This window comes from Rattus norvegicus, chromosome 8 (assembly GCF_036323735.1).
Source record: "Rattus norvegicus strain BN/NHsdMcwi chromosome 8, GRCr8, whole genome shotgun sequence".
NCBI classification, from domain to species: Eukaryota; Metazoa; Chordata; class Mammalia; order Rodentia; family Muridae; genus Rattus; species Rattus norvegicus.
In genome coordinates, this window is record NC_086026.1 from 63,937,087 (window position 1) to 63,962,789 (window position 25,703).

At 47.5% G+C, this 25,703-nt stretch overlaps 1 protein-coding gene across 2 annotated transcripts in view; it reads right to left on the reverse strand.

Moving 5' to 3' along the window:
- Acsbg1 (acyl-CoA synthetase bubblegum family member 1) overlaps positions 1-6,400 on the reverse strand; it is a 56,054-nt gene extending 49,654 nt beyond the window's left edge. Inside the window, exon 1 of one of the 2 annotated variants that reach the window (XM_039080754.2) lies at positions 6,043-6,400. In XM_039080754.2, the coding sequence (XP_038936682.1) occupies positions 6,043-6,287 (245 nt within the window). In that variant the 5' untranslated portion in view covers positions 6,288-6,400. 2 annotated transcript variants of the gene reach the window in all.
- Between the last annotated feature and the right edge of the window lie 19,303 nt (positions 6,401-25,703).

Consider the following 25,703-nt stretch of genomic DNA (forward strand, 5'->3'; position numbering starts at 1 on the left):
CTTTTACCATTTGCTGGTGCCATGACATTTATTATCACCTCCTTCCCTTTGTGTGCACAGGACGGTTTTGAGACAGTCTCTCTCTGTGCCACCCAGGCTGCCCTATAAAATTCACCTGGTTAAAGTGTATAGTTTACATGGTCAAACCCCTTGTAACAAAACCAAACTCAAACAAACAAAAAGCAAGGGAGCAGTACTTTAAAAGGAATGGAGGACAGGGAGAAAGGACACATTACAGAAAAGGAACAGAGCAGAAGTGACTGGCCACTGGCCATAGGAAACCATAGAGATGTCAGTATGGCTAGAGCGAATATTTGGATTAAAGTCAGAATCCTCTCCACCTTTAAAAGGAAGGTAAAAGAATGACATTTTCCTACAAATGGAGGATAGGAGGATTTGTCACAAAACCTGCCAAAACAGATCGAAAGCATGTCTGAGAATTCTTTTTTGAGATTGGGTGTCCCATCCTGACTTGAGCTGACAGCCCTCATGCCTCAGCCTCCTGAGGATGGGAATTACAGGCATGTGCCACCATACCTGGCCACCTTGTAAATTTCAAACACTGTTTCCATCAGTAAGTGAAGTCTAATTAATCCTACCCACACCCCTTAGTAAGGGGTAGCCTAATGCCTTAGCTTCCAGCAAGCAGGCAGGGAAGTGCCTAGCTTCCAAGGCTAGGTCAGAAAAAGAAATAGTGTCTACCTGACTCTCTCCAAACATGTGACTGGGGATCCCTGACCCACTGTCAGAGGCCTTTCTACCTGGAAGGCATGATGGTAACATGATGCGGAGAAGGACCATAGAAAGACATTTGCTGAGAAGTCCCAGAAGGTCACTTCTCAGCACACCGAGTCTTCCCAGCACGGCCTCCAGACATGTGGATGATTCTCAATGACTCTCTGGTAGCCCTGGTGATCAGCCACCATGCTGTGAGGACATGGAGTAACTCATAGAGTGGACCATTGGCAAAGAACTAAGGTCTCCAGTCAAGGCCAGGATCGGATTATGTCTCTTGGGTTATCCACATGCTCATCTCAGGTAACTTGTAAATAGGACATTTTGGAGAGGATGGGGTTTTATGGACGTGATTAAGGACCTCAGGACAGGAAGATGATCTTGTATTACCAAGCGGACCCCAAGTACCATCTCACTTGTTCTGAAAAAGGTGGCAGTGGTGCAGGAGGGCAGCAGCGGCGGTGTGACACACACTAAGTAAAACAGGAAACTCAAATGACCCTTGACAGAATAAGCACATCGGGGCACACACGAAGAATAAAGACTGTACGGCTGAAATACTTAATGACACAAATGACAGCTCAGGCCTAAGGTGCAACAAGAGCCAGGCTCAGGAGGGTCCGTTCTGGCTGGCTCACACACAGGATGTTCGAGAACAGGCAGAGAGGTGGGCGGGCATGAAGAGCTTCCCTGGAATGGCGAGCGTGTTCTATATCCCACTTGGATTGCTGATTGCATGCTATGTGCCTGGGAGTCAGTACACTTCACCGTGTGAAACATTTGCCTCCATTCATAAAACCCCACCCACCCACCCATTCAGTTCTTCAGGGCCTGATGTCTCTCCTGTGATCATAACCTTTATAGTTTCCTGGCACTCTGCTCCTAAGTGTTCTCCACACATGCCTCTATCAGGAGCCATAGCCAGCGGTCCGGGAGATTATTTTTTCTTTGAACTAATTAATTTAATTATTAACGTATCCCTTGGCAATCATATATATATATATATATATATATATATATATATATATATATATATTCTGGTCACACTCACCACCTTCCCTATCATATCCCCTTCCCTTGCCCCAAGTCTCTCTTCTCAACAAATGCCCTCCTGCTCTCATTTAAAAAGGTCTTGTTCATTATTTTCATTATTATTAATTATGTATGTGTTGGGATGACCAGAGTGTAGGATATCCCTGGAGGTGGAATTACACAGGATATGGGAAATCTCTGCAAGAGCAGTATGTGTTCTTAACCACTGAGCCATCTCTCCAGTGTGTGTGTGTGTGTGTGTGTGTGTGTGTGTGAGAGAGAGAGAGAGAGAGAGAGAGAGAGAGAGAGAGAGAGAGAGCGCAGGGCTGTATAAACTGGGATTGTGGGGCATCCACTGCAGCATGGACAGCTCACCAGTGGCTGTACCACTAAAGACAATGACTTCCGATCCCACAGCAGCCATCAGCTGCCAATAGCACTTGGAGGAGGAGCCCGGCCCTGTGAGCCCCTCCCTCACCTATGACTGAATGTTGTTGGGTCCAGTCTTGCGCAGGTAATCCCAGCAGGGTACCCAAAAGAGTGTGCCATAGACCTCCTTCTCACTGTCCAGCTCTTCCACTCTTTCTGCACCACAGGGGTGCCCTAAAGAACTCAGAAGGGCCAGCCTGGGGGCACAGTGAGTAGCGTTGATCCCAGCACCTGACTTTGAGCCAGCTTGGCTAACAACCCAGGGAACCTACAAGGATCCAGAGTTGGCCAGAAGAGTTTGAAGATGTCCAGATTGCTTTCATACGTCTGGGACTTCCCTGGCAGATACCGCCCTTTGGGATATCTTGACACCAATACCTCGACTTCCTATGGCTGTTAGAGGTCTCCCTTTGCCACGTCCCCACTGGCCTTCAATGCCAAGGTCCTTCCCACTCTTCCTCAGAACACTGGTGCCTAATGAAATTCCGCTTATCTTTCAGGTCTCAGACTTTCAAGTCTTCCTTAATCCCTAAGACTAAGTTGGATCTCTATTACCTCAATTTTTTTAATTGCCAACATTAAAGACCATTTTTATTGTGATAGAATAAACATTATGTAAGGGTTGACATCTTTACCATGTAGGGTGTGTAATTCCCTGGCTCTGAGTATTTTTTTTCCTTTCTTTACTACATTAACAAAAATTATTTGTGTGTTTGGGGAATGTGCACGTGGAGGTCAGAGGACGACCTGCAGTAGTTGGTTCTCTTTTTCTACCGTTTAGGTTCTGGGGATTGAACTTAAATTGTTAGGCTTGGTGACAAGCAACTTTTCTGGCTGAGCAGTCTTACCAGTGCCCCTGACCCCAGCCGTTTGACACTGGGAACAAAACACATGTCTTCATAAAAGCCAAACTAATACCTACCCCCCCACCCACACGCACATCAGCATTTTTCTCCACATTTTAAAATTACTTTTTGCTATCATTAAACTGTACGTTTAATGACTAATTGCATAATTGTTTATTAATGTCTGTCTTCTTGGCCTGTACGCAAACTCCTTAAGGCAGAGACTTGCTTTGTAGTCTATGACATTCTCTAGCGTTTAGTGGGATTCCTAAATGATCAACAATTAATAATTTTGAATAAGTGTGTTATAAAGCAGGGAAACAACAGAGATGTCAAAGCATGAAGAAAAGAGAGAAGCCACATTTCTGCATTTTGCAGTGTAGGCTAATGGGGGTCGGGAAGAACTGGAAGGTCCTGAGTGTTCCCAATGCCGAGGACACTTGCACCTTGTGGCAGCATTCCATGCTGATTGTTCCTCTAAGGTTAGCGTGTCCCCACGATGGAATGATCTCTCCCTGCCATTCTTGGCAAGCTTTGTCTGACAGAACAGCCTTTCTTGCCTAGCGTGCTGCAGCCTCCTGGACTGTCTTCCATAACAGCCTGTCAGGGCGGTCCTGTCCACACTGGCTCTTTTCAGGCAGAGCTAAGAGTGTAGCAGATATTTTACACGTGCAAGGGTGGGGGACCAGTTTGAAGGCAGAAATTCTATAGACCAATCTTCTGCCTCACCTCTTCCAGCTACCTCATGTCCAGTCCCCTTGTGACCACCATATCTGTTCCTTACTTCCCACATACCACCACCTACTGTGAGTGGCTCTGGAATCTTCTAAGGATGAAGGGATGTACCTATCTACTTCCGTTCCTCTCTGGCTGGCTGCCCTAGGCCTGTCCATCACAAGTAGGGCACATCAGACTCTCTAGACTCATGAGTTAGCCTGGCCCCAGTCTGCTAGTCTAATAGCTGCTCCTGCTACTTCCTGGGACCCATAGTCTTTCAAAACCGTCTCCTTCTTGAGTTCCTCTGAGGACTTTCATCCATTGGAGTGTTTCTCCCAAACCTGGGACTTGATAATGGCCAAGATCTAATCGCCCAAGGCATGCTCAGTAAAGCCTCTGGTGGATGGCATGGTCTACAACCTGAGTCTCAAGAGGCATACCAGTTCTAGGCACCCCTCAGCTGTCCAATGCCTGTTCCTCTGACTCCAGCCAAACCCTCTGCAGCTGAGAGAGGAAAGAAGGAGCAAGGATCTCTCCTCAGTTTATAGGAGGTTTTTGGCACCATCAACCCTACCCAGAAGCAGCTCCTGTCTGGCCACAGATGTGGCAGCTTCAGTGACTCCTATAAGAGATCAATGGTCTCTTCTAGCAGCTACACTGTAAGGTTGCCAGGGCATATTCACCTCCCCTGTTGGACAGATGGGGAAAATGAGGCTCAGAGAGGGTATGTCCTGCTTGAGTCAGGAGCAGAGCCCGACCAGAGCCCAAGTCATGATCTTGGCAATCTGCTGCCAAGATGCCCTGAGGTTTGTTCTGGGATCACTGTGTCTGTGGTGTGTGTGACCCAGGATCCCTGGAACCATCTTCATATATGATCAAGGTCAACGGAGGTCAAGGTCACCTTCAATTGCACAGAGAAACACACTGAAACTTAGAGAAGCTCAACAACTTACTCAAAGTTGCTCAGAAAGCAAGTGATGGAGCTAACACTCCAACCCTGGCTTCCAGTCCTTGTCTGTCCTGCATGCCCGTCCCCCCATCCCTCTACCCCCCCACCCCTCACCCCGTCCTGTAGGGCTCCTTCCCATGACAGAGTTCTTCACTCTGAAGCTGGCCCCTAGGTTTGACCACCTCCATCCGTGTTATCATCGAGGTAGACCTAGGGCCTGTGAGCTCAGGTGTTCAAAATTCTTCCCTCATGGCCAAGTGTCCCTGTCAACATAACCTGATACATGGACTTCTGCAAACGCTGGGGCTACTGATCCTATGCAGAAAGAGATGGGATGGATGAGAGACATATGAGCATGCGTGCCCCATTAAGTCCTTGGGACAAACTCACCTGCCCTCACTTAGTAGAACAAGGGACTTTGAAAACCAGCAGATTTTGTTCTTCATTTTCGAGGGCCAAACTTCTCTTCTGGGGGCATCACCTCGGATGGCGGGCTAGCCTCTGCTCACTGAGCTCATGAGTGATGCCACCCAGAGTAGACAGGGCCAACAGCATAGAAACATTCAGGGCCACAGTTGTTCCCCTACACTTGCCATCCCTACAGGGGGAAGGGATCCTGTTTCTGGGTAAACAGTAGCCCACTCTGGCCTGACAAGTTTGTCCAGAGGTCTAAAGAGGGCACATTAACGTGTCTTCCCATCTGTCACACCTCTTTTCACATAGGCCACATGAGAACGGTGGCCATGTTCTTATAGCTCAAATTTTGCAGGTTCTGCACATTTTCAGACCTCGGTCCTTGTCCTTGAACTCCCCTGTATACAACCCAGCTGCTTAGCACACTGCTGTCCCTGAGCTCCGTCTTCCACCATTCTGTGTTCTTGTTTCCTTATAGGACATAACTGCAACTCCTCCATATCAGAGGTTTTAGATAAATTCAGTCACTGCCCATGTACTGACAGAGAGGGCCCGAGCCTTTCCAAGGTCATAGCAGGCTGGAACTGGGACCATGGGCACTCCCTTAAACTTATCAGTCATTGACTCCCCCCTACTCCCCCTTGTGCCTTGTTCGTCCCCTCCAACTCTGCGCAGACAAAGGAATATGCTTGTTAACTGAAATGTCTTTTTTCATACCGATGGAACTTGTACCTCAATTGAATCTCTAACGGCCAAGAGAAGAACAGACGCACTAAATCACACTCCAAAGGATAAATGTCTCTGCCCCACTCCGTTTCCTTCACAGAGATCAGGTGAAGAAGCCTTCGAGGCTCAGAAAGACCCGAGCAGCTTGCCCCAGGTCCCAAGCTCCACGTGCTGAGACCGGAGCACTGAACCCACCTGGTTTGTGAGTTGTCTGGGGAGGTCCCCATGCTGGCACCCTGCTGCTGATCGTCTCTGCTGTCAGGCATATTGGAGTCCCTGGACAAACAGCAGTATCCAGCTTCAGAACTGCGTGGCATCTGCTGTGAGCATTCACTGAAGACAGTGCGGTCTCCCACGATGAGAGGCTGGCCTTGAGTGGACAGTGGGGGCGGGCATGGGTCTGAGGTGGGCGGTGCCTGGAGTGACCCGGAGGGCCCCATTTCCTCTCTATTTTCAGAAGCTCAGAATGTTCCTAGGCAGTGAAGTTGCTCAAGACTAAAACTTTCCTTTTCTTCCTGGTTTCGCTGCACTCAAGATGAGGAGAATTTCAATGAAGCCAACCTTCATTTTTATGCAAATTGGCCCCCAGTTCTCCCAGAAGGCCTGGCCAATGGGCTTAGGACTTCTAGGCCCCCAGAAAAACTCCTTACTGTCTTTAAAGGAACACTTTGGAGCAAAGGGGGTTCCCAACACTAATCCAGACCCTGAGCCTGAGAGAGCTGCTGGTCTCGATGCCCAGTTTCAGCTTGTGCATCCTCAAGGTGAACAGATGAACGCAAGCCGGGAAGGTTTGCCCCCACCCCCACCCTCCGCCCCCGTCCCTGGGTATAGATCCTGTACTGGACACTACAGGAGAGCCCACAGCCCCTGCCCACAAAGAGCTCGGTATTGGGAGGACAAGAAAGCGGAATTTCCAATAAGGAGCTCTACTGTATAGCTCGTAGAAGCATCTGCACTAAAACAGGCATGGGAGAGAACCCCAAAATGGGGCCATTTGGGGACACCTAGACACAAGCTAGGATTTGCCCCTTTAGTTTAAGGAGGAAAGGCTAGTTGGCAGGCGGCCATGACTAGAGAGGCCGGAAATGCACAGAGTAGGCACTTTTCTCTGAATACCAGACAGCTCCTCTAAAGAGAACAATATGTTGGTTCCTGTGACTTCCGTAATTTAAAAAACAAAACAAAACAAAACTATAATCCAGATCGTTTAGAGGAACAAAAATGCATTCTCTCATAGTTCTGGAGGCCAGGGCCTGAGATCCAGGTGTGAAAGGATGGTGCTCCCTCCAAGGCTCACTGGAAGACTGCTGGCCTTTGCCCCAGTTTCTGCAGGTCAGTGCCTCTGCTTGTCCTCCCTGGCTTTGATATGCAGTGTCCGTATCCCCTCTACTTTCCCATGGCTGGTTCCCTCTGTCTATATCTCTGTTTCCTTCCTTATAAGAACATCAAGCATCGGACTCAGGTCCATTGCAATCTGGTATGAGTTCGACTTAGCTGATTACATCTGCATAAAGCCCATTTCCAAATAAGGCCACCCTCTGATGCTCTGAGTGGACATTAATTTGGGGGAGACAAAAATTTAACTCAGTGACAATTTTGGCAGGGTTCCTATTGTTGTTGGGGAAAAACAAGGTTCTCTTTTAGGGTCTGTGGTTTTGTTAATAAAAGAATTTAGAAATAGACATAGAAGAAAGTATATATATATTATATATATACATACACACACACACACACACACACACACACACACACACATACATATCCTCTCCCTGCCAGAGGAGAAGGGAGATGGAAAGTCAAATTTAAGTTAGGTATGAGGGTCAGAGAAACAGTGAGTGATAAGGAAAGCACGTTTAGGCTTTCGCCTGGCATCTAAAACACAGACCAGGAGAAGGAAAAAGAAAAATGGCTATGGATCTGAATTCATAGGGCTCTGTGGAGTCCCTGGAAGCTTTACTGCCAGCCGAGAAATGAACCACAAGCAGTAAAAAGAAAACCTAGTTCAACACGACTTAGTTAGCCGGGCTGGTTCAACCTCCTGGAGTCTGACCCAGATTATTTTGGGTACATTTAAACACAGTACAACTTTGAGGAAAAGTCCCCCATGACAATTATCATGACAAAGCTTGAGGCATTGCTACATCTAAACTCGTTTGTAAAGTACGTGTCTTTTACAAAGTACCAGTGACCTCTTCCACAAGAATAAATTCTATTGCCTGGGAAACATTGCTCAGGATAAGAGTCTGGGGAGAATGGTTTGTAATACAATCAGAAACTCCTGCTAAGTACATGGGGCCTCTTTCATAAGAATGGATTATTTGGGTGAGGCTTGGCTCTACAGAAAATAAAGGTTACAATGTTATTAATGCCTCCATTCCCAGCATTCTGGATGGACCAACCACACACAGCCTTCTGTTGAGGAGAAAAGCCTGCATATTTAACAGCTCTGGATTCTCTTGCGGCCTGTAAGCCTCTATGGACATGTGCCCTCTATAGGGTACCGGATCCCAAGTTCTCGTGTCCCCAGGCAAAAGATGGCACCAGAGACTAGAAATTGGCACAGATGCCATTTATGTAAAAAGGGCAAACTGTCCCAGGAGTAACAGTGGGCTAGAGAGCTGAGAGAGGGCCCAACAACATTGAGCTAGAAGGAACAGTCTTTATAAGACATTTCCATAGCAACCCCCTTTTCATGTTTGTACATCATAGACATAACATTTAGGAGTAACAAACATGTTCTGTTTGTTAGATGAAGCCCAGGTGGGGAAGGCTCCAGACTTCCTTGCCAACCACCTTTTCTCATATGTTAACCTGGTGCAGCTTTCTGTGATTTCTACATTGCTGTCACTGTAAGAGATGCTCCCAAGAGGATCAACGAGGATGCCAGTCACAGGTGATGCTCTTAAATGAGGAAGGCAGGTGACTAGGAAACACTGAACTGTCCTCAAGCAATTCAGGGCATGAGCCACATTCACCCCCAAACTGCCTCCCCAGTATAGAGAGGGAGTGCACAGGAGGCCTGAGTCTTCTTCAAGATTCCTTTTAGGGGTTGGGGATTTAGCTCGGTGGTAGAGCACTAAGGTCCTCATCCCCAGGGGAAAAAAAAGATTCCCTTTAACTTTGTACTGATCCCGGAGTCTCCCTGAGCCTCAGTTTGAACTCTTTAGATTATGAAGTAATGGCCTGGAGGCTGGCCAAAGTCACTGCCAGCTCCAACTGTGCACGTGGAAGCAATGGGGAGAGCTTTGCCAGGGGACTGATCAGCTGTGCTGAGGGGATGACAAATGTCACTGTAAGGGATCTCAGTGTGCCTCTACCATAGGGGAACTGAATCAGAAGGAGGAAAAGACAAGGAATCGTGGGCTTTTAAGTTCAGAAGCCTTGTTCAAGATGAAAGCTGGGGAAAGGAAGAAATGTGTGACCTGGGGTGGGGTGGGCAGTGGCAAGAGAGCTGGCTGGGTCTGGAAAAGAAGTCATTGTTGAGGTCATTGAGACCTAAGGGTGGTGGTACCCAGGAAAGTGATAAAGCCCTACGGTGCCCAGCAAAGGGTGTAGAGGAACATCAGAGGGAACAAGGTCCATCAGTCTTCCATCACAGGAGGTAGCCTACATGTCAGTCCCTGTGAGGAGAGGTTTGGTGGGCTGGCAACAGAGGCTGATGAGAACTGACTCTTAAGTCACCTGGGGACAAAAGATACATGTCTCAACAGAAAATCAGTACTGGGACACAGCGACTAAAACACCAGGGAGTGGGAGAGGCTGCCCTAGCTGAGTTTGAAAATTGCAATATAGTTTCCTCTTGCAAAACAAATGCAACTACCATTGTTATTCTATCTACCAGAGTCCCTCTGTCCACTTTCTTGGCTGCTGCCCAAAAGGAAGAGGGATAACCATGGAAGCCCCCACCCTCGGGTTTCCTGGCCTGTGGGTAAGTTAGGTCAGTTCAGGGAGGTGGTGGGAGAGCAGAAGGTAGTTAGAATGTGTTGCCTGTGTGTGTTATGAGGATTAACTGTGTGCTTGTGATTGTGTGTGGGAGTGTGGGAGTTTGAGAGAGCCAGGAGAGTGCCCGGTGTCTTCTCTTTCATTCTGCTGTACTCCCCTGAGTCCTTGTACTCACTGACTCAGCTAGGCTGTCTGTCCAGCCATACTCCTCTTATAGGCCTTTCAAGTGTACTGGGGATTTGAACTCAGGACCTCAAGCTTGTACAGCAAACACGCTTGCCCACTTGGTCACTTCTTTGGCTCTGAATTTGGAATTTTGATGTCTCTCCCTCCCTTGCTGTGGCTACACTTCTGGCAGCAGCCAAGTCCTTGGCCTTGTAGACATCCATCTCTTACTGAGCAGCTCCTCCCTGGCCCTGAATAGGAGAGAAGTCCCCAACTACAGAGATTCACAGGTCTTCATCTGACAGTGGCAAGCCATGGGTACTCTGAAGGTTTGACATCACTCAAACCTGAATGCAGCTCCTGGTTCTTCTATTTAGGAGTTGCATGATCTTGGACAAAATGTTCCATCTCTTGTAGGGTTTTGGGGTCCCGAGTCTGCTCCACCACAGGGCTCGGCCACTCAGGAAGGCAGGACGCAGGAAGTTTTGACCATGCTTACCCCACTCTGTCTCCGGGTGGGTGTCAGGCTGTAGGGAAACCCAGGGACAGCGCTCTGGAGTTGGGGAAGCACAGTCTGAGGTCCCCTGGACAGCTGGAGCTGGTTTGGAGGTCCCCAGGCCTGCAAGGAAGCTGAGGCCGTCTGGTTCTCACTTTCAGACACCCAGGCACCGCTGGGAGCCGCAGAAGATCTGAGAATAGAGTGGGGACCCAGAGGCTGGATCTAGCCTGGGCCAAGGGGGAAGAGGGGAGCTCTGTGAGGAGTCTTTGGTTTGATGGCTTGAGGCTTGAGCTTGACTTGGCAGCCATGGCTGAGAGTGTAGAGAGGCCTTCTATGGGAGATTAGACAGTGACTCTGTAGGCAACGGCCTTCTCTGTGGCTCCTCAAGGCGGATCTCCCAAGGCAGATCTCAATGAAAAGAGACAGTCTGTGGTTTTAAGGAGTTTATTTTCATGGTGGAAAGTGGATGAGTAAAACTGTACCCCACTTCTCAGAGGAGGCCTGAGATTAAATACCTTTTGCAGAGAGAAGTGTCTGGGAAGGGAAGTTCGTTGGCTAAGCCTCCAGGCCTTTAGGTACCTCATTATAATGGAGATCTGTCTTGAGCCTACATGACCTGTGGTCTTGCCCTCTACCTGTGGAGAGGCTTAAGGTGTTGCCCTTATGTGACCAATGGCCATAAATCTATAGAGGGCTGCGGCTAGTGACAGGGCCTGGTACCTGGGAACAGGCAAAGCAGTTTCCGTCCCTTCATGGTCACTGGGGTTTCTAGCCTTAGCTCAACCAGGGACCAGGCTGCCTTTCACAGTCCCACAATCTCTCATGACATTGTAGATAAAGAATGAATTGGATGACTGGGAAGGCATCCATGTGAAAGATGCTCTGAGGTCCCATGACACATAAAATAAAATAAATATAAATGACAAAAAAAAAAAAACCTCGATAAAGAATTTTACCAAGATTTTTATCTTATTTTAGTTTAAAAATCCTCGGTTTGGCTTAAATTTGTCAGTTGTCCTTTTAAAGGGCATGGTGGGTAGATAACAGCCTATAAACCCTCTTCCACTTTAGCCCTAGTGTCTGCCTTTCATCTATCTCTCTTTTAAAATATGATTTTTATTTTTATTTTATGTGCATGAGTGTCTGCATGTTAGGCGTGTGACTGTCCTAAATGCAGTGTCTGCAGAGTCCACAAGAGGGCATCAGATATCCTGGAACTGGAGTTACAGATGGTTGTGAACTGCCCGGTGGGTGCTGGGAGCTGAACCTGGTCCTCTGCAAGAGCGGCCTGTGCTCCGAAGCCATCTCTCCAGCCCAAGCACAGTCTCTTTTAAAGAAATGTCTTCTGAGAAGTGGGGTACGGTTTTGCTCATCTGCTTTCTGCCATGACAATAGGCCTTGAAACCACGAACTGCCTCTTTTCATGAGGATCCGCGGTGGGGAGCTGTAAAGAAGCCCTTCGCTTACAGAGCCGCCATCTAATCTCCTGTTGAGGGCTTCCCTGCGTTCCTAGTGGCGGCTGGGTCCCCACTCCATTCTCAGCTCTTCCACAGCATCCCAGTGATGCCTGATGTCCAAGAATCTGAGAACTGAGGGCACCAGCCCCCTTACAGGTCCGGGGATCCCCGAGCCAGCTCTGGCTGTGTCCTGTGCCTCAGGCTGCACTTCCCCATCCCCTAAGCCGTGTCCTGCTGCTTCTCACAGCCCGACACCCACCCTGTGGCTGTGTGGGGTAGGCGTAGTCAAACTTCTTGCATCCTGCCTCCCCGGTGGCCCAAGTCCTGTGGTGGAGCAGAGGCGGGACCCCACCAATAATCCTATTATAGATGCCCAGAATGAAGTTTGTATGAAGTTTTTAAGTGTCTTTATGTGAGTACATGGTGTGGTGGCTTGAATGAGAATGGTGCCCATGTCTGTTTATTTATTTTATATATAAGTACACTGTAGCTGTCTCCAGACACACCAGAAGAGGGCGTCGGATCTCATTACAGATGACTGTGAGCCACCATGTGGTTGCTGGGAATTGAACTCAGGACCTCTGGAAGATCAGTCAGTGCTCTTAACCACTGAGCCATCTCTCCAGCCCATGGTGAGACTTTGTTGGAGAAGGTATGTTACTGGGGTGGGCTTTAAATCCCAAAGCCCATGCCAGAAATCTTAAATGTAATCATCAAATAAAGGGAGAGACAAAGTCCCAACAAGATATCTTTCACCACTAAATGGAACCTCCTGATCTAAAAATGGGTTCCATTTAACTGAGTTGTGAACCCAAGGGGCCCCATGGAAACCCCTAAATAACCCAGGCTATTGGTTACCCTCTACAGACCGAAGGTAAAGACCCTATTGTTAAAGACACCGCACTCAGAGAAATCGAGCTGAGGCCTGTCCAAAGCCTTTACTCCTCTGACTAGTATTTGTGATACTCGAAGGTGCTGTGCCCACTACCAGGCAAACACCAACCCAGCTACTGACCCTGTGAACCACAGGTCGAATCTGGTGCGAGAGTGGCACGAAAGCTGAGGGGGTAACCAACCACTTCGCTTCGAAGCGAAGGTCCGCTCCACGAGATGGAACCCGCGCTTGACGGTGCCCTGGTGGCCATGAACCTGACACTCAACAGGCCATGAACCTAGGGGGAAACAAACACCGGTGTTCTGCTAAAGGAATGGTGGGAGTAAAGTGAGTTCTAATGACTTTCTGCTCTACTCAAATGTCTGTGCCTGGCTCAGCCATCATCATAGAAGCTTCCTCCTGCAGTAGATGGGAACTTATACAAAGACCCACAAATAGACCGTGTGCAGAGAGTGAGAGACCTTGGAACTCTCAGTTCGAGACCGGAGGTCTCAGTCAAAATCTTCCCCTTGGCGCTCAGAGAACTCAGGAAGGACTGTAAGCGCCAGGGGAAACGGATGCCGATACAGCAGGACCGATGCGCGCAAGAACTCACAGAAAGCTGGTGGGCAGCATGCTCAGCGCCTGCGCAGGTCTCAGCGGTGTTTTTGGAGAGCTGTTTATTTCTCACAGAGCTTCGTCCGGCATTTTCTTTTAATTTTACAGATTGTTTGCTTATATATTATGGTTTCCAGTTTTGTTTTTTTTATGAGTTTTCTGTGTGTACAAATGTGTGTGTCTCAGAGCCTGTTTTTCTTGTGCGTTTTCTTTGTCTCTCCCCACCTCTCTGTTTTGTCCTATTCTGCTTTACTTATTTTTATTTTTGACTTCTTTTGTTTTAATTTTTCCTTGTTTTTTTTTTTTTTTTTTTTTTTTAGATTCCTGTTTACTTGCTAATGAGGAAGAGAAAGAAAGGGGGTGGCTTTGGGTGGGTGGAAAAGCAGAGAGGCTCCGGAGAAGGGGAAACCATCATCAAAATATATCAGATGGAAAAAAAAAAATCTTTTCCATTAAAAAGAGCCTATTCTAGTTTTGCTCCATCTTGTAGATAAAATGAGATAAGATGTAAGCTCTCCAACGCCATCTCTGCCAGCCCGCTGCCTAGAGCCACACTCCAAGGTCAAGGTGATTGTGGACTAACCTTTGGCACGGTGGGCAAGCCCCCAACTAAACATTTTCTTCTACAAGTAGCTTTGGTCACGGCAACAGTAAGTAGGGCACATGATGTGAGCGGAGCGGAGGTCAGAGGACAGCTTTCAGGAATCGGCACGCAACATATCCTCGGGTTCTGACTCAGGTTGTCAGGCTTGGCAGCAGGCGCGCGTTCCTGCTGAGCCATCTTGCCGGCCTGTAGATTGCATTTAAAAGGTGATGCATGCAAGGCCCTGGGTTCGGTCCCCAGCTCTGAAAAAAAGAACCAAAAAAAAAAAAAAAAAAAAAAAGGTGATGCTTTCTTTCTCAATCGCCCATTATCTATTTCGTAAGTGGATAGAGCGGAGGGTTATTTGCTGGCAGAGAAAGGGGATACTTCAGGTGGTTGAGTTTTGAAACATATAGGAGGTGGTTATGGCTGGCTGTTTAAGAAATAGCTGTGGACTTCATGTCCCTGTAGGAGACCTGGGAACAACGGGAGGCAGTCTGTATCTGTAATGTTCCAACGTTTGGAAACAAAAATATCACGTAATGGATTCTATTGGGTCTGTCTATCCTTATTGGGCCTATTTTGACCACAAATTTTGATTAAGGCGGAGAGACATACAACAGAGAAATTAATATCCTTCCCTACCACCCCCCAAAAATGTAAAACCCTGCAGTGTGACATATTTCAAGAAATGTCTGTGTCTCATACAAAGGTAGCAATGTTCAACTAGAACCCAGTTCTTGCGCCTAAGACAGTGGTTCTCCAACTTCCTAAAGCTGCGACCCTTTAATGCAGAACCTCAAGTTGTGACGACCCCCCACTATGAAATTATTTTTCTTACTACTTCGTAACTGTAATTTTGGAACTGTTGTGAGTCCTAAGGTAAACATCTCATGTGCAGGATATCTGACATGCGACTCCCAAAGGGGCCACAACCCACAGGTCGAGAACCAATGGTCCAGAGAAACAAAGCTCCCTAAAAGAAAGCTTTCCGATTTTTAAGAATTTACTGTTATTGCAAGGGGATCGCACATGTGAGGCAGAGGACAACGTTGTGGAGCTGCTTCTTCCAATCCACCATAATGTGAGTTCTGGGGATCAGACCCAGACTCCAGGTCTGTGGGGCAGCAGCCTTCACTCCCGGAGGCATGTCCAGCCCAAAGGTATTAACTTGTTCCCAGAATATCTACAAGATGGAATTAATTTGAAAGATGAGCTTTGTGTGTGTGTGTGTGTGTGTGTGTGTGTTTAAGGTTTGTGTTTTCTGGTGGTCTTGTCAGGCTTTTGATTACTTAAAAAAATCGTCTTGGTGTTAGAAGGAAGGCCTAGCTGTTATGAACTGTCGCTCTTCTTGCAATGGACCTGAGTAAAATTCCCAGAACTCATTCATACTGAAGAGTCCATAACCACCTGTAACTCTAGCTCCGGGGATCCTATGCCCTCCTCTGGCCTCCTCTAGCACCATATGCATGTGCACATACACACAGGGATGCACACTTACAAACTTACAGATAAAAGCAAGATAAATCTTTTAAAATTATCTTATAGTTTCTATTTGCTTGTTTGATACAGGGTCTCGCTATACATCTCTGCCTGTCCTAGTTGGTACTCACTACGTAGACCACACTGGTCTTGAACTCACAGACATCTGTCTGCTTCTGTGAGTGCTGGGATTCAAGGCATGGGCCACAGCACCTAGCACTGCAGCATCTGTTTTAAAATGGTGTTAGCACACTTAGTGCAACATATCTGTGGCTATAAATATATAGAACTATATGTCTGAACTATACATATGCAAAAATCTACAGTTAATGCAAGTTTAGTGTACACAAAATAACCAGAAAATACTTTTTAAATACAATATACGTTACACATAAAATAGTAAAACTTTTTTTGGCACTTCTCATTTTAATTAGTGTCATTCAGATTTTTTTTTTTAAATCTGCCATTTGGGGCAATCCTGCTATTTAAAAGCCTGACGTGTGTTCATTTGCCCCAAGTGAGTATGTATTTTGTTATTGTATGAGATGCACTCTCATGTCAGAAAGCCGGTGTGTTTCTGGTCCCTTGCACTGTTCCCTAAATTTGTCGGTCGGAACCGTCTATTTTTGTCAGTGGTGTAGCCCAGTTATCCTACCGAGCCACAAAGTCTCCATTTTGTTTAGTCGGAGAAACCGAATTGGGAATTAAAACCTGTTTGTGTTGTTCTGCACAGGGCTGACTGATGTTGAGTAACGTGGGTGGCATCTATGCTGCTGAGTTTGGAAGTGGACTTCCTCGGGTGTCCTCTAAACTTTAACGATGCTAACCTTTCCCGGTTCGGTGTGTGTTCGTTGCTTCTAATTGTATCGTGGCTATTTCCTTTCAGCAACGATAATTAAACACACCCTAATACTGTATGCTCCAAGCCATGCCTCCTAGTAATTGAAGGGCACATTGGTCACCGAAGAGGCACATCTGGAAACAAGCATTTAATCTTCAAACCAGTTTTTAAAAAATATTTTTTGTTGGTTGTATTTTGTACAACTTTATAATGTTTTTTTTTATTCCTATTCCATAGAAGTATTTGCTCTTGATAGTTGTATTTGTGCATGGATGTATGTATGTATTTATGTATGTGTGTGTGTGTGTGTGTGTGTGTGTGTGTGTGTGTGTATTTGTACAGGTGTGCGTGGAGGCCGGAGGCTAACATCTGGTATCTTTCTCTGTCCCCTTGCTCTCCACCTTATTTTTTGAGACAGGGTCTCTTATTGAACCTGAGCTCACCAATTTAGCTAGATTGGCTGATGAATGAACTCCAGGAGTCTGCCTATCTCTGCTCTATCTGGTGCCGGGATCATGCACCCCCCGCACCTGGCTTCTTGTGTGCCAAGGATCAGAACAGGGTCTTTATGCTTAGATGGTGAGAACTTTACTGATTAAGCCATCTTCCTAGCCAGGTGAGTACTGCTTTTTATACATTAAAAGGTAGGTGTCTGTGTGTGTGTGTGTGTGTGTGTGTGTGTGTGTGTGTGTGTGTGTGTGCGTGTGTGTGGACAATTTGTGGGAGTTGGCTCTCTCCTTCCACCAGGGATAGAACTTAGGTTTTCTTGACGGAAATTGCCTTTACCCACTGAGCCATCTTACTGGCCCCTAACTTGTCTCTTGAGTTGCCCTATTGAGGGCATCTCTAGCTGACGCTACCCTGCTAGAGCTGCCAGGGACACACTCTGACCTTAACTTCTCTAACAGTTCAAACTGAGGCAGAAACTGTGACATCTAGAAAGTAATGGCCAATGCACTAAATACCCCTTGGTGAAAATGAGCATGTATTTGTTCCTCTCTCGGGTGAGGTGGCTTGGGAGACGGGGAGGCAGTAGAAGGAAGTGAGTAGATTTCAGGCAGGAGGACTGGAGATGGCAGCGGACTGGAGAGTGTGTTGACAGTGGAGCCCCTGCCTACCCTCTGCCAAGGGTGCTGGGTTCCCACAGGCTGGAGTCATGACTCCTGTGTGGCAGGAAGGCCAGAAGGCCCTATTAGAACTCAGATCCGACAGTCCACTGTTCCTTTGCCAGAAGCTTCTAGAAGCTTCCAGAAGCTTCCAGCCTCACAATAAAAGCTGAAGTTCTTACTTGGGCCACAGACTTCTATTCTCTGACCTTGACTTCTATGGCTCAGCTCTCTGGCCACAGTCACACTGGCCCCTTGCTGTTGTGCAAAAGCTACAGGCACACTCCTTCCTCTGACCTTTCCACCCTCCTCTGTCCAGAACAGTTCCCCTCTATGCTAAACAAGTCACCCATTCGCTTCCTCTAATCCCTGTGTCAGCATCAGTTCCAAGTTTGGCCTTCCCAGACATCAGTCTGAAACCAGAGCCACCAGCAGCTCCTATTCTGTTCACTTTCCTCCTTTACCCTGGCCAACAGCATTGGGGCATACCGGGCCTTTCGTCACGTGTCCATTAGCTCCTTGGATGTAAGGGTTTCTGTGGTTCTTGCTCTAGCTTCAGTAAGTGTGCCTTATTCTTGACTTCCCTTTGGTTTCAGTTACAGCCATGCACAGCCCAACTGGAAGATTCTAGAATAAAAATTGTGCTCTGTTCTGAGGGTGACTTGAACATAGCACTGTAGCACATGGAGCTGATTTGATACTGAGATGACTAAACTAAGCTGACGATTGGGCTGGATATAGGGATCAGTCACATCTGGGGCAGAAGAGAGAGAAATGTGATGGGATCCCACCACACTGCTCTGAACAGCTTCTCCAGGATTGATGGAGGAAGGCAGTAGAGACTGCCATCTGTGTAACTCACCTCACTTCATGACATGACACTGTACGCCTCAGATCTTCCTGGAAACCTTGCAGAACTGTAAGCCACTGTGAGAAAGCTAGACTGTATTTGTGTAACTTTATGGTATACTACTATAGGAATTCTACTCTTTTTTTATTTGTTACTAATCTTTTACTGTGACTAATTCGTGAATTAGATTTAATCATGGGCGCTGATGCATTTGGTATCTATAAGGTTGGCCTAAGCCACCTTCTTGGGGCCTGCCCTGGCTAGTTTCGTGTCAACTTGATACAAGCTAGAGATCTTTGGAAAAGGGAATCTCCAGTTGAGAAAATACCCCCCACTAGATTGTCCTATGGGCGTGGCTGTGTCACATTTTCTTGTTGATAACTAATATAGGAGGGCCCAGTCACTGGAGGGAATCCACCCCGGGAGTGGTTGTCCTGGATCTTGTATGGTGCTTCTGGGTTCTATAAGGAAGCAGACTGAGCAAGCCACAGGGAGTTAGCCAATAAGCAGCACTCTTTCATGGGAGTGTCAGGTTGAACTCCAGCCTTGGCTTCCTCTAATAGACTGTGATTCATGGTATGCAAGCCAAATAAATCCTTTCCCCTGCTTTTGGTCATAGTGTTTTATCACAGCCATGGAAACCCTGACACAGGCCTAGGTTTAACCTCAGAGATAAGAGAGGTGGGGTGCCTGCTACACACAGGTACTGCAGCGATGTTTGTCAAATGAAGGGCCTGTGCCCTGAGAGTGGCAAAGTCACCTGCTTGGACCAGTGCCTACTGTGGCATGATGAGCTAGTCCATTTAGAAATACTGGGAGGTCTGGTGGTGCACGCCTTTAATTCCAGGACTCGGGAGGCAGAGGCAGGAGAATCTCTGCGAGTTTGAGGCCAGCCTGGTCTACAGAGTGACAGCCACAGAACCCTGTCTGAAAAAAAAAATCAAAAAGAATGAAAGAAAGAAAAGAAAAGAAAAAGAAAAAAAGAGAGCAAATGAACCACTCAGTGTCTCCAGGTAAAACTAGAAAGGTAGGAATCCCCCCCCCCAAGTTCTCCCCCATTCCTACATCAAAAGCAGAATGGCTGAGATAAAGCCTCATTCTGAGGAGTATGGTCATAAATGAGGAAAACAAGATGATCGGAAACATCAAGAAAAGCACATTGAAAATCAGAAAATCAGAACTGCGACAGCTGTAAGGCAATGGAGTTGCTGCCTCAGAGTCAGGTGCACCGCTGCTTCTGTAGCCCAGGGTGTCCAGCACTGGGCTCGGCTACCATCTCCATTTTACCTCTGCCACTGTACATCCCTACAAATGTTCTTGTGTCTGTATGTTTTTGTGGCGTGGATGCACATGTGTGTGCAAGTTCCTATGTGTGGGCACACGAGTGCTGTTAAATGTGGATGTGTGTGGAAGCTAGGTGTTAAATTGGGTGTCTTCCTTAGTTGGTCTCTACCCCTTTACTGTGTGTGGCAGTATCTCTCAGGACCCAAAGCTCACCCACCTGGCTAGTCTTGCTATCAGCTCACTCCTGGAACCCCTCATCTTCTGTTCTAGCGGGCAGGTGGGCGGGGCTCACAGGCTTATGGTCATGGACACCCGGCATTTACATAGGTGGGAGATACCGTTAGTCCAATCCATCTCCCCATAATTTAATATCTTCATTCACCTCCACTCACCTTTAAAACTTAAAAATGAATTTTAGCTTTATCCTAAGAAAGTTTACCTGTGGAATCACAAACTGAGGGACTTATAACTATATGCCCATATATACGTATATCTTCTAATATATTGGAGCTAATGTGAAACAAATTTTCAAATGCTTACCTACCTCTCTAGTTTATTACAGAGTGCTTTTGAAATTTACTGGAAAAGTTGGAGGAAAGATGTTTTTTAATTTTTTTCTATTCTTTCAAAATTTCATACATGTATGTATCTCTACACACACACATACACTCACACCCATACACTAACACACACTCACATACACACACACACACACACACACACACACACACACACATTTTTAAATGACCCAGGGAGTTCCAATTAGTGATGTCCACATGCAGATGGAGATGGTGTGGGGACATCAACTGAGGGTGTAAGGACACTCTATCAGTGACCAACTACCAAAGAAAAGTGACTCCCACACCCTAGCAGCCGTCCCTCCCCATACTTATCAGGCTGTGGACTGGCTTGTTCTTGTCAGCAGGTGACCACAGCTGCTGTGTGTGCTTAGCTCTGACTCTTCCCTTCTTTCTACGCCCTATTCCTTGCTGTGGGAAAACTTTCTTTTTTTAATGAAAGTGTGTTACAAATTTCAACAATGACAAATTAAAGGGATGGTTGAGGGGAAGAGGAGGAGGAGATGTGGGGGGGGGGGGTGAGGAGGAGGAAGCTCAAGTAAGTTCTCATTATGCAGGAATGCTGTTCAGAGGTGGAGTTAAATACTGGAAAGGGGTGGGATGTGGGGGGGTGAAACTTGTTAAATTAGTAAGTACTAGAGGAAAGTGGGGAGGGAGCTTAGCATAACGACCTAAGTTTCTGGGACAAGTGTCTTAGAAGGTGGCTAGCTCTTTGGATTTTTTTAAGCAAATAAGCCGAGGCTCTGTACCTAAGGGTGACCGTGAACTCTATAGATCTTCCTGCTTCTGTCCTGTATTAGGATTATAAACCTGTGCCACTCCCCATCCACTCGCGTTTATGTGGTACGGGGAAACCATACCCTGGAAACCATACCCTGGAACCAAGGGCCTGAAGCACTCTACCAACTGAGGTGTTCTTAGCCTCTTGCCTTTGCTTTTTCTTTTCTTTTTTCTTTTCTTCCCCCCCCCCCCCCCGGAGCTGGGGACCGAACCCAGGGCCTTGCGCTTTCTGAAGCAAGCGCTCTACCACTGAGCTAAATCCCCAACCCCTTGCCTTTGCTTTTTAAAAGGTGCCTCTAGATCTTGGATAGGAAGGGTCATCGCTTAGCTCCAGCTTACACGGAGATAAACCACTCACGCTCCCCGTGTGGCCCAAATTCCATTCTTCCCGTTCCCCACTTTTTTTTTCCTTCTTTTTTCTCTCTTTTTCAATTTTAAATACTTCAGTTCAGGCTGTTGGCCTGAAAACTGCTTTACTTCACCACGCGGAAGGAGCATGGGCATTTTGGGTCTCTGCTGACCTCTGCTGGCTACAGACCTTTTGTGCGCCAGCCATCTCACCAGCAATACCGGCCTGCGCTGCCTGCGTGGACGCCTCTGTCCGAAGTACAGAGTCTCAGCTGTACTCCAGAGCCGCATCCCTGCGCTGCTTTCGTGTTCTCTGGGCTCGGTCGACATGAACTGAGTGGAGTGAATCCCAGGTCAGAAAGCCAGAGTCCTCCAGCAAACCTGGAGTTTGCCGAGGCCAAAGGTCCTAGGGAGGAGTCGGGGGGAGAGCGCCTCCATCTGGACAGAGCTGTGCCCAGAGCAGATGCCAAAGTGTGGATTCCAGCTGCTAAGTCGGAGCTGGACCACCGAGGTCCGCACTGGAGGAAGAAATCAGAGCAGAGAGGAAGGAAGCAAGAACAGATGCCTACCCGACTTCAGCAGAGGGGACACCTGGTTTCCTCACCAGGAAGGGCCTGGACGGAAGGCCATGCACGCTGTACACAGGGGTATGGATGACTGGTTTTGCTTCATGACCTGGGCCAAGTCACAGACTTTCCTGGTCACTTTGTTTTTGTAAAATAGGAACTCAGGATTCTGAGGTGCAGAAATCCTATCGGAAACCAGCTTAGGCAGAAAGAACAACATGGCCCACAGATTCCAGACAGTGCAAACAATTGTACAGGGTGAGATTTTATCTGCCAGATGTCTACCCTTCATTTGGTCTGCTTTTCTCCCCGTAACCTGCTATGCACTTCAGCACAGGGAATGGGGGAGGAGACACAGTACATCCATATTTGTTCATATTCTCTGCCTTGCCCCTCTCTCAAGAGAATGGACCAAGGTACAGAGCCAGGACCTGTCCAGATGTCTTACATGCCAGAGAGCTATCTATGTTTTCTCGGGCGGTGCTGGGGAGCTCTAAATGAGGGTCATTGCCACCTGCCTGCTGTCTTTCTTCCCCCTCCCTTTCTGCATCACTGGGCACTGTACCTGCTCCCCCAGGCTTCAGTCAGGACCTTCGCCTCAGTAATATCTTCTAGGGGACCTAAGCCAGCTGTGTAAAATGGAGTCGGAGCTCACGGGGTCACACACATGTTAAATACACAGGAAATACTGAGAATGGCCTGCTATTTTTCTATAAAAGTGAGTGAAGTATAACCTAGTCTCTCCTCGGGGCAAGATGGGAGGCAAGATTGAGCTCGGGAGTTCTAGGTCAGCCTGGGCAACCTAGAGAGAACTTTTTTCAAAATATAAATAAATTAATAAATTAATAAAATTGATGTTGGAAAGATGTCTGCTCTTGCAGAGGACCTAGGTTTGGTTCCCATGGTGGCTCACAACTGTCTACAATTCCAGTTTCAGAGGATCTGGTCTTTTCTGCACCAGGACTGGAGTTATATGCAGACATACGTACAGGCAGAACACACATCAATATATATGTGTATGTGTGTGTATATATATATAAAATATAGTTTTTAATGATCCCTTTTTTAATGTGCATTGGTATTTTGACTGTGTGTATGTCTGTGTTAGATCCCCTAGCACCAGGGTTACATTAATTATGAGCTGTGGATCCTGGGAATTGAACCAGGTCCACTGGAAGAGCCACTGTTCTTTTTTTTTTTTTTTTTGGTTCTTTTTTTTTTTTTTCGGAGCTGGGGATCGAACCCAGGGCCTTGCGCTTCCTAGGTAAGCGCTCTACCACTGAGCTAAATCCCCAGCCCCGAGCCACTGTTCTTAACCACTGAGCCATCTCTCCAGCCTGTGTATGCATGCATGTATGCATGTAATATATACATATATTTTTAAAATGAGTGTTTACTACTCTTGCAAAAGACCTGTGTGAAGTTCCCAGCACCCACTTGCCAGCTTACAACTGCCTGCAACTGAAGGACCAGGAAAAATTTAGACCCCCTAGCAAACAGAGTAGAGCCAAAAATGTAGGTCAGCCAGTTCAGTGACTCTGTTCCAGGAACTTGACTGACCACAGAACTGATAATTATACCAGTTGGTTCAGCAACTTTCTCCCAGGAACTAGCTGACCATAAAGTTATATTAAAATCTTGAGAACAATCTTGAGAAACAAGGAGTTTCCCCTTGTGATTTTTCACTGGTATTCTTGACATTTTCCAATGACGCCATCCCTACCCCCTTAGGTTGTGGTTTCTTCCTTTAAATACCTCTTCTCCCAGCTACACAGGGTCAAAGTCCTCTACCCCTGCGTGGGATACAAGTCTCAACCCCAGTACACTGGGTCCTATTAATAAACCTCGTGTGATTACAGCAAGGATGGTCTTACGTGAGTTGTTGGGGGGTCATGTCATCCCGAGACTTGAGTGAGGGTGTCCCCGCTCCAGGGGTTTTTCACAACTCCAGTTCAAGGGGATCTGAGCCTCTCCTAGCCTTCAAAGGCTCATGCACACATGTGGCATATGTCTACTTTTGCAGGATCATACATAAAAATAAAAAGTAGAGTTAGTATTTGTTCATAGTCCTCTGTGGCTTGAGATAGCTTTAGACAGCTGGGATGGAGGAGGTCAGTAAGAGAAACATGGAGGCTGGGAGGACTTTCCAGACATGAGCAATCAGTCTTTTGGCTCCTGGTACACCTATGGCTGTTCCTCATTTGACTAATTGTGTCTGAAATTAGGGGACTGTCCTGAGCCTGAGGAAGGCACCAACAGAGGCAGTGGACTGGGAGAGACCATATCTCGGAGCCTGTTTCCTCCTCCTGGAGTAGCTACAATGACTGAACAGAGGCCTGGTGGGCACTCAGTTGTAGGCTCTGAGTGAGAAAGCCAGACCTGGATTTAAAAAGAGTTCTTCCAGCCCTGTGCATTCTATTTATAGGCAAGAAAACAAAAGGACAGAGGGAGGGAAGGAAGGAGGGAGGAAGTGGGGGAGGGAGGGAGTAGAGGGAGGGGAAGGAGGAAGAACAGAAAGAGAAGAATGGAGGTAGGGAAGAAGGGGAGAAACGAGGGGAAAGAGGAAAGAGAAAGCTACTTCTGTCATGGGCTCCTCAGATCTTGAACGGGCATGCCCACCCTAAGTCTGGGGCCTCTCTAGTCTCTGCCAGGGCTGGTGGGTGTGGCTAAGAACTAGAGAAGGGTTACACAGCAAGACTCAAGAGTCCTAGCAAGTAGCCTGACAGCCAGGGACCAGGGACAAGGCTGGCAGAGCAATGTTACTCACTGAGGGCCTAGACACCCAAGCATGGAGAATATACTTCCTCACTCAAATCTCCTGTCTCTTAATGACAAACTTCTGTGAGAGGGAAGAGGAGGCAGAGTGGGGCGAGGGGTGTCAGGGCCCCAGGATGCTACCCCACATTGGGAGAAAGTGAACAGTTAACACACAACCCCCACTGTGCACATGACTGGTTGCTGGCTCTTGGTATTCCTGAAGGAGCCAGAGGAGGAAAGGAATCACACTGGGGCCGATGTGCTCAGACCCACGGTAGACACTCGTAGGCAAGGGTTCATGTGTGCCTTTGACAATCCTGCCAGGAAGCCTTTTTATACAGTCACCACACCAGAGGAAATGCTCAGGGGGGATCAGCTCCTGCTGCAGTTCCACGTAAGCCAGATACAGATCTAAAACCAGAAGGTAGGAAGCTGACCTACGATCTAGGCCTCGAGCCCCCAGATCAAGGCTTCTGTGTTGGGTGGAGGGGTGGTCACAACTCTGCAGGCAGCCGTGGATAAGCATTCGTGGCTCTGACAATAAGCCAGCCATGGAACCTTAAGGAGCCCAGTGGCACTTAAGTACAGGGTCATGGATGAATGAATGGTTCTTTCCTCTAATATTACCCAGGAGTCTAAAAGTCAGTCTCATTTCTCCCATGTAGAATTTGATCTTTATGCAGATGCTTTCTCTACTGGGATTTGCCAAGGCAAAATTCAGACAGACTCTGCCCCCTCTCTATGAGGACAGAGGACCTGCCTTGGCTGGGCAGGGATAGAACCAGCCTTGATCAGTCTATTCTGAGGACCCCTGGGATACAGACAAGCCACCTCCTCCCAAGGGGCCTTCCCATCATCTAGGAGTGACGTCGGCATCATTTATAGAGAAAGCTCACGTGAGGGTGTGGGAGGAGGTGGTGTGAAGATCAGAAGGTGGGAAGAGCCTAGGAACTGCCAGCTTTGAAGAGTGGGCCCCAGTTGACAGGGCAGGTGCCCCGCTGCCTCCTCTCCTGCAACTTCTCATGTGCAGCTCCTCCAGGAAGCCTTTCTCAAAGCCCCTGCCTCCACTGGGCTGCTCATATATCTCCTGAGACACTACATTTTACTGCTGTCAGTCGAACTGACA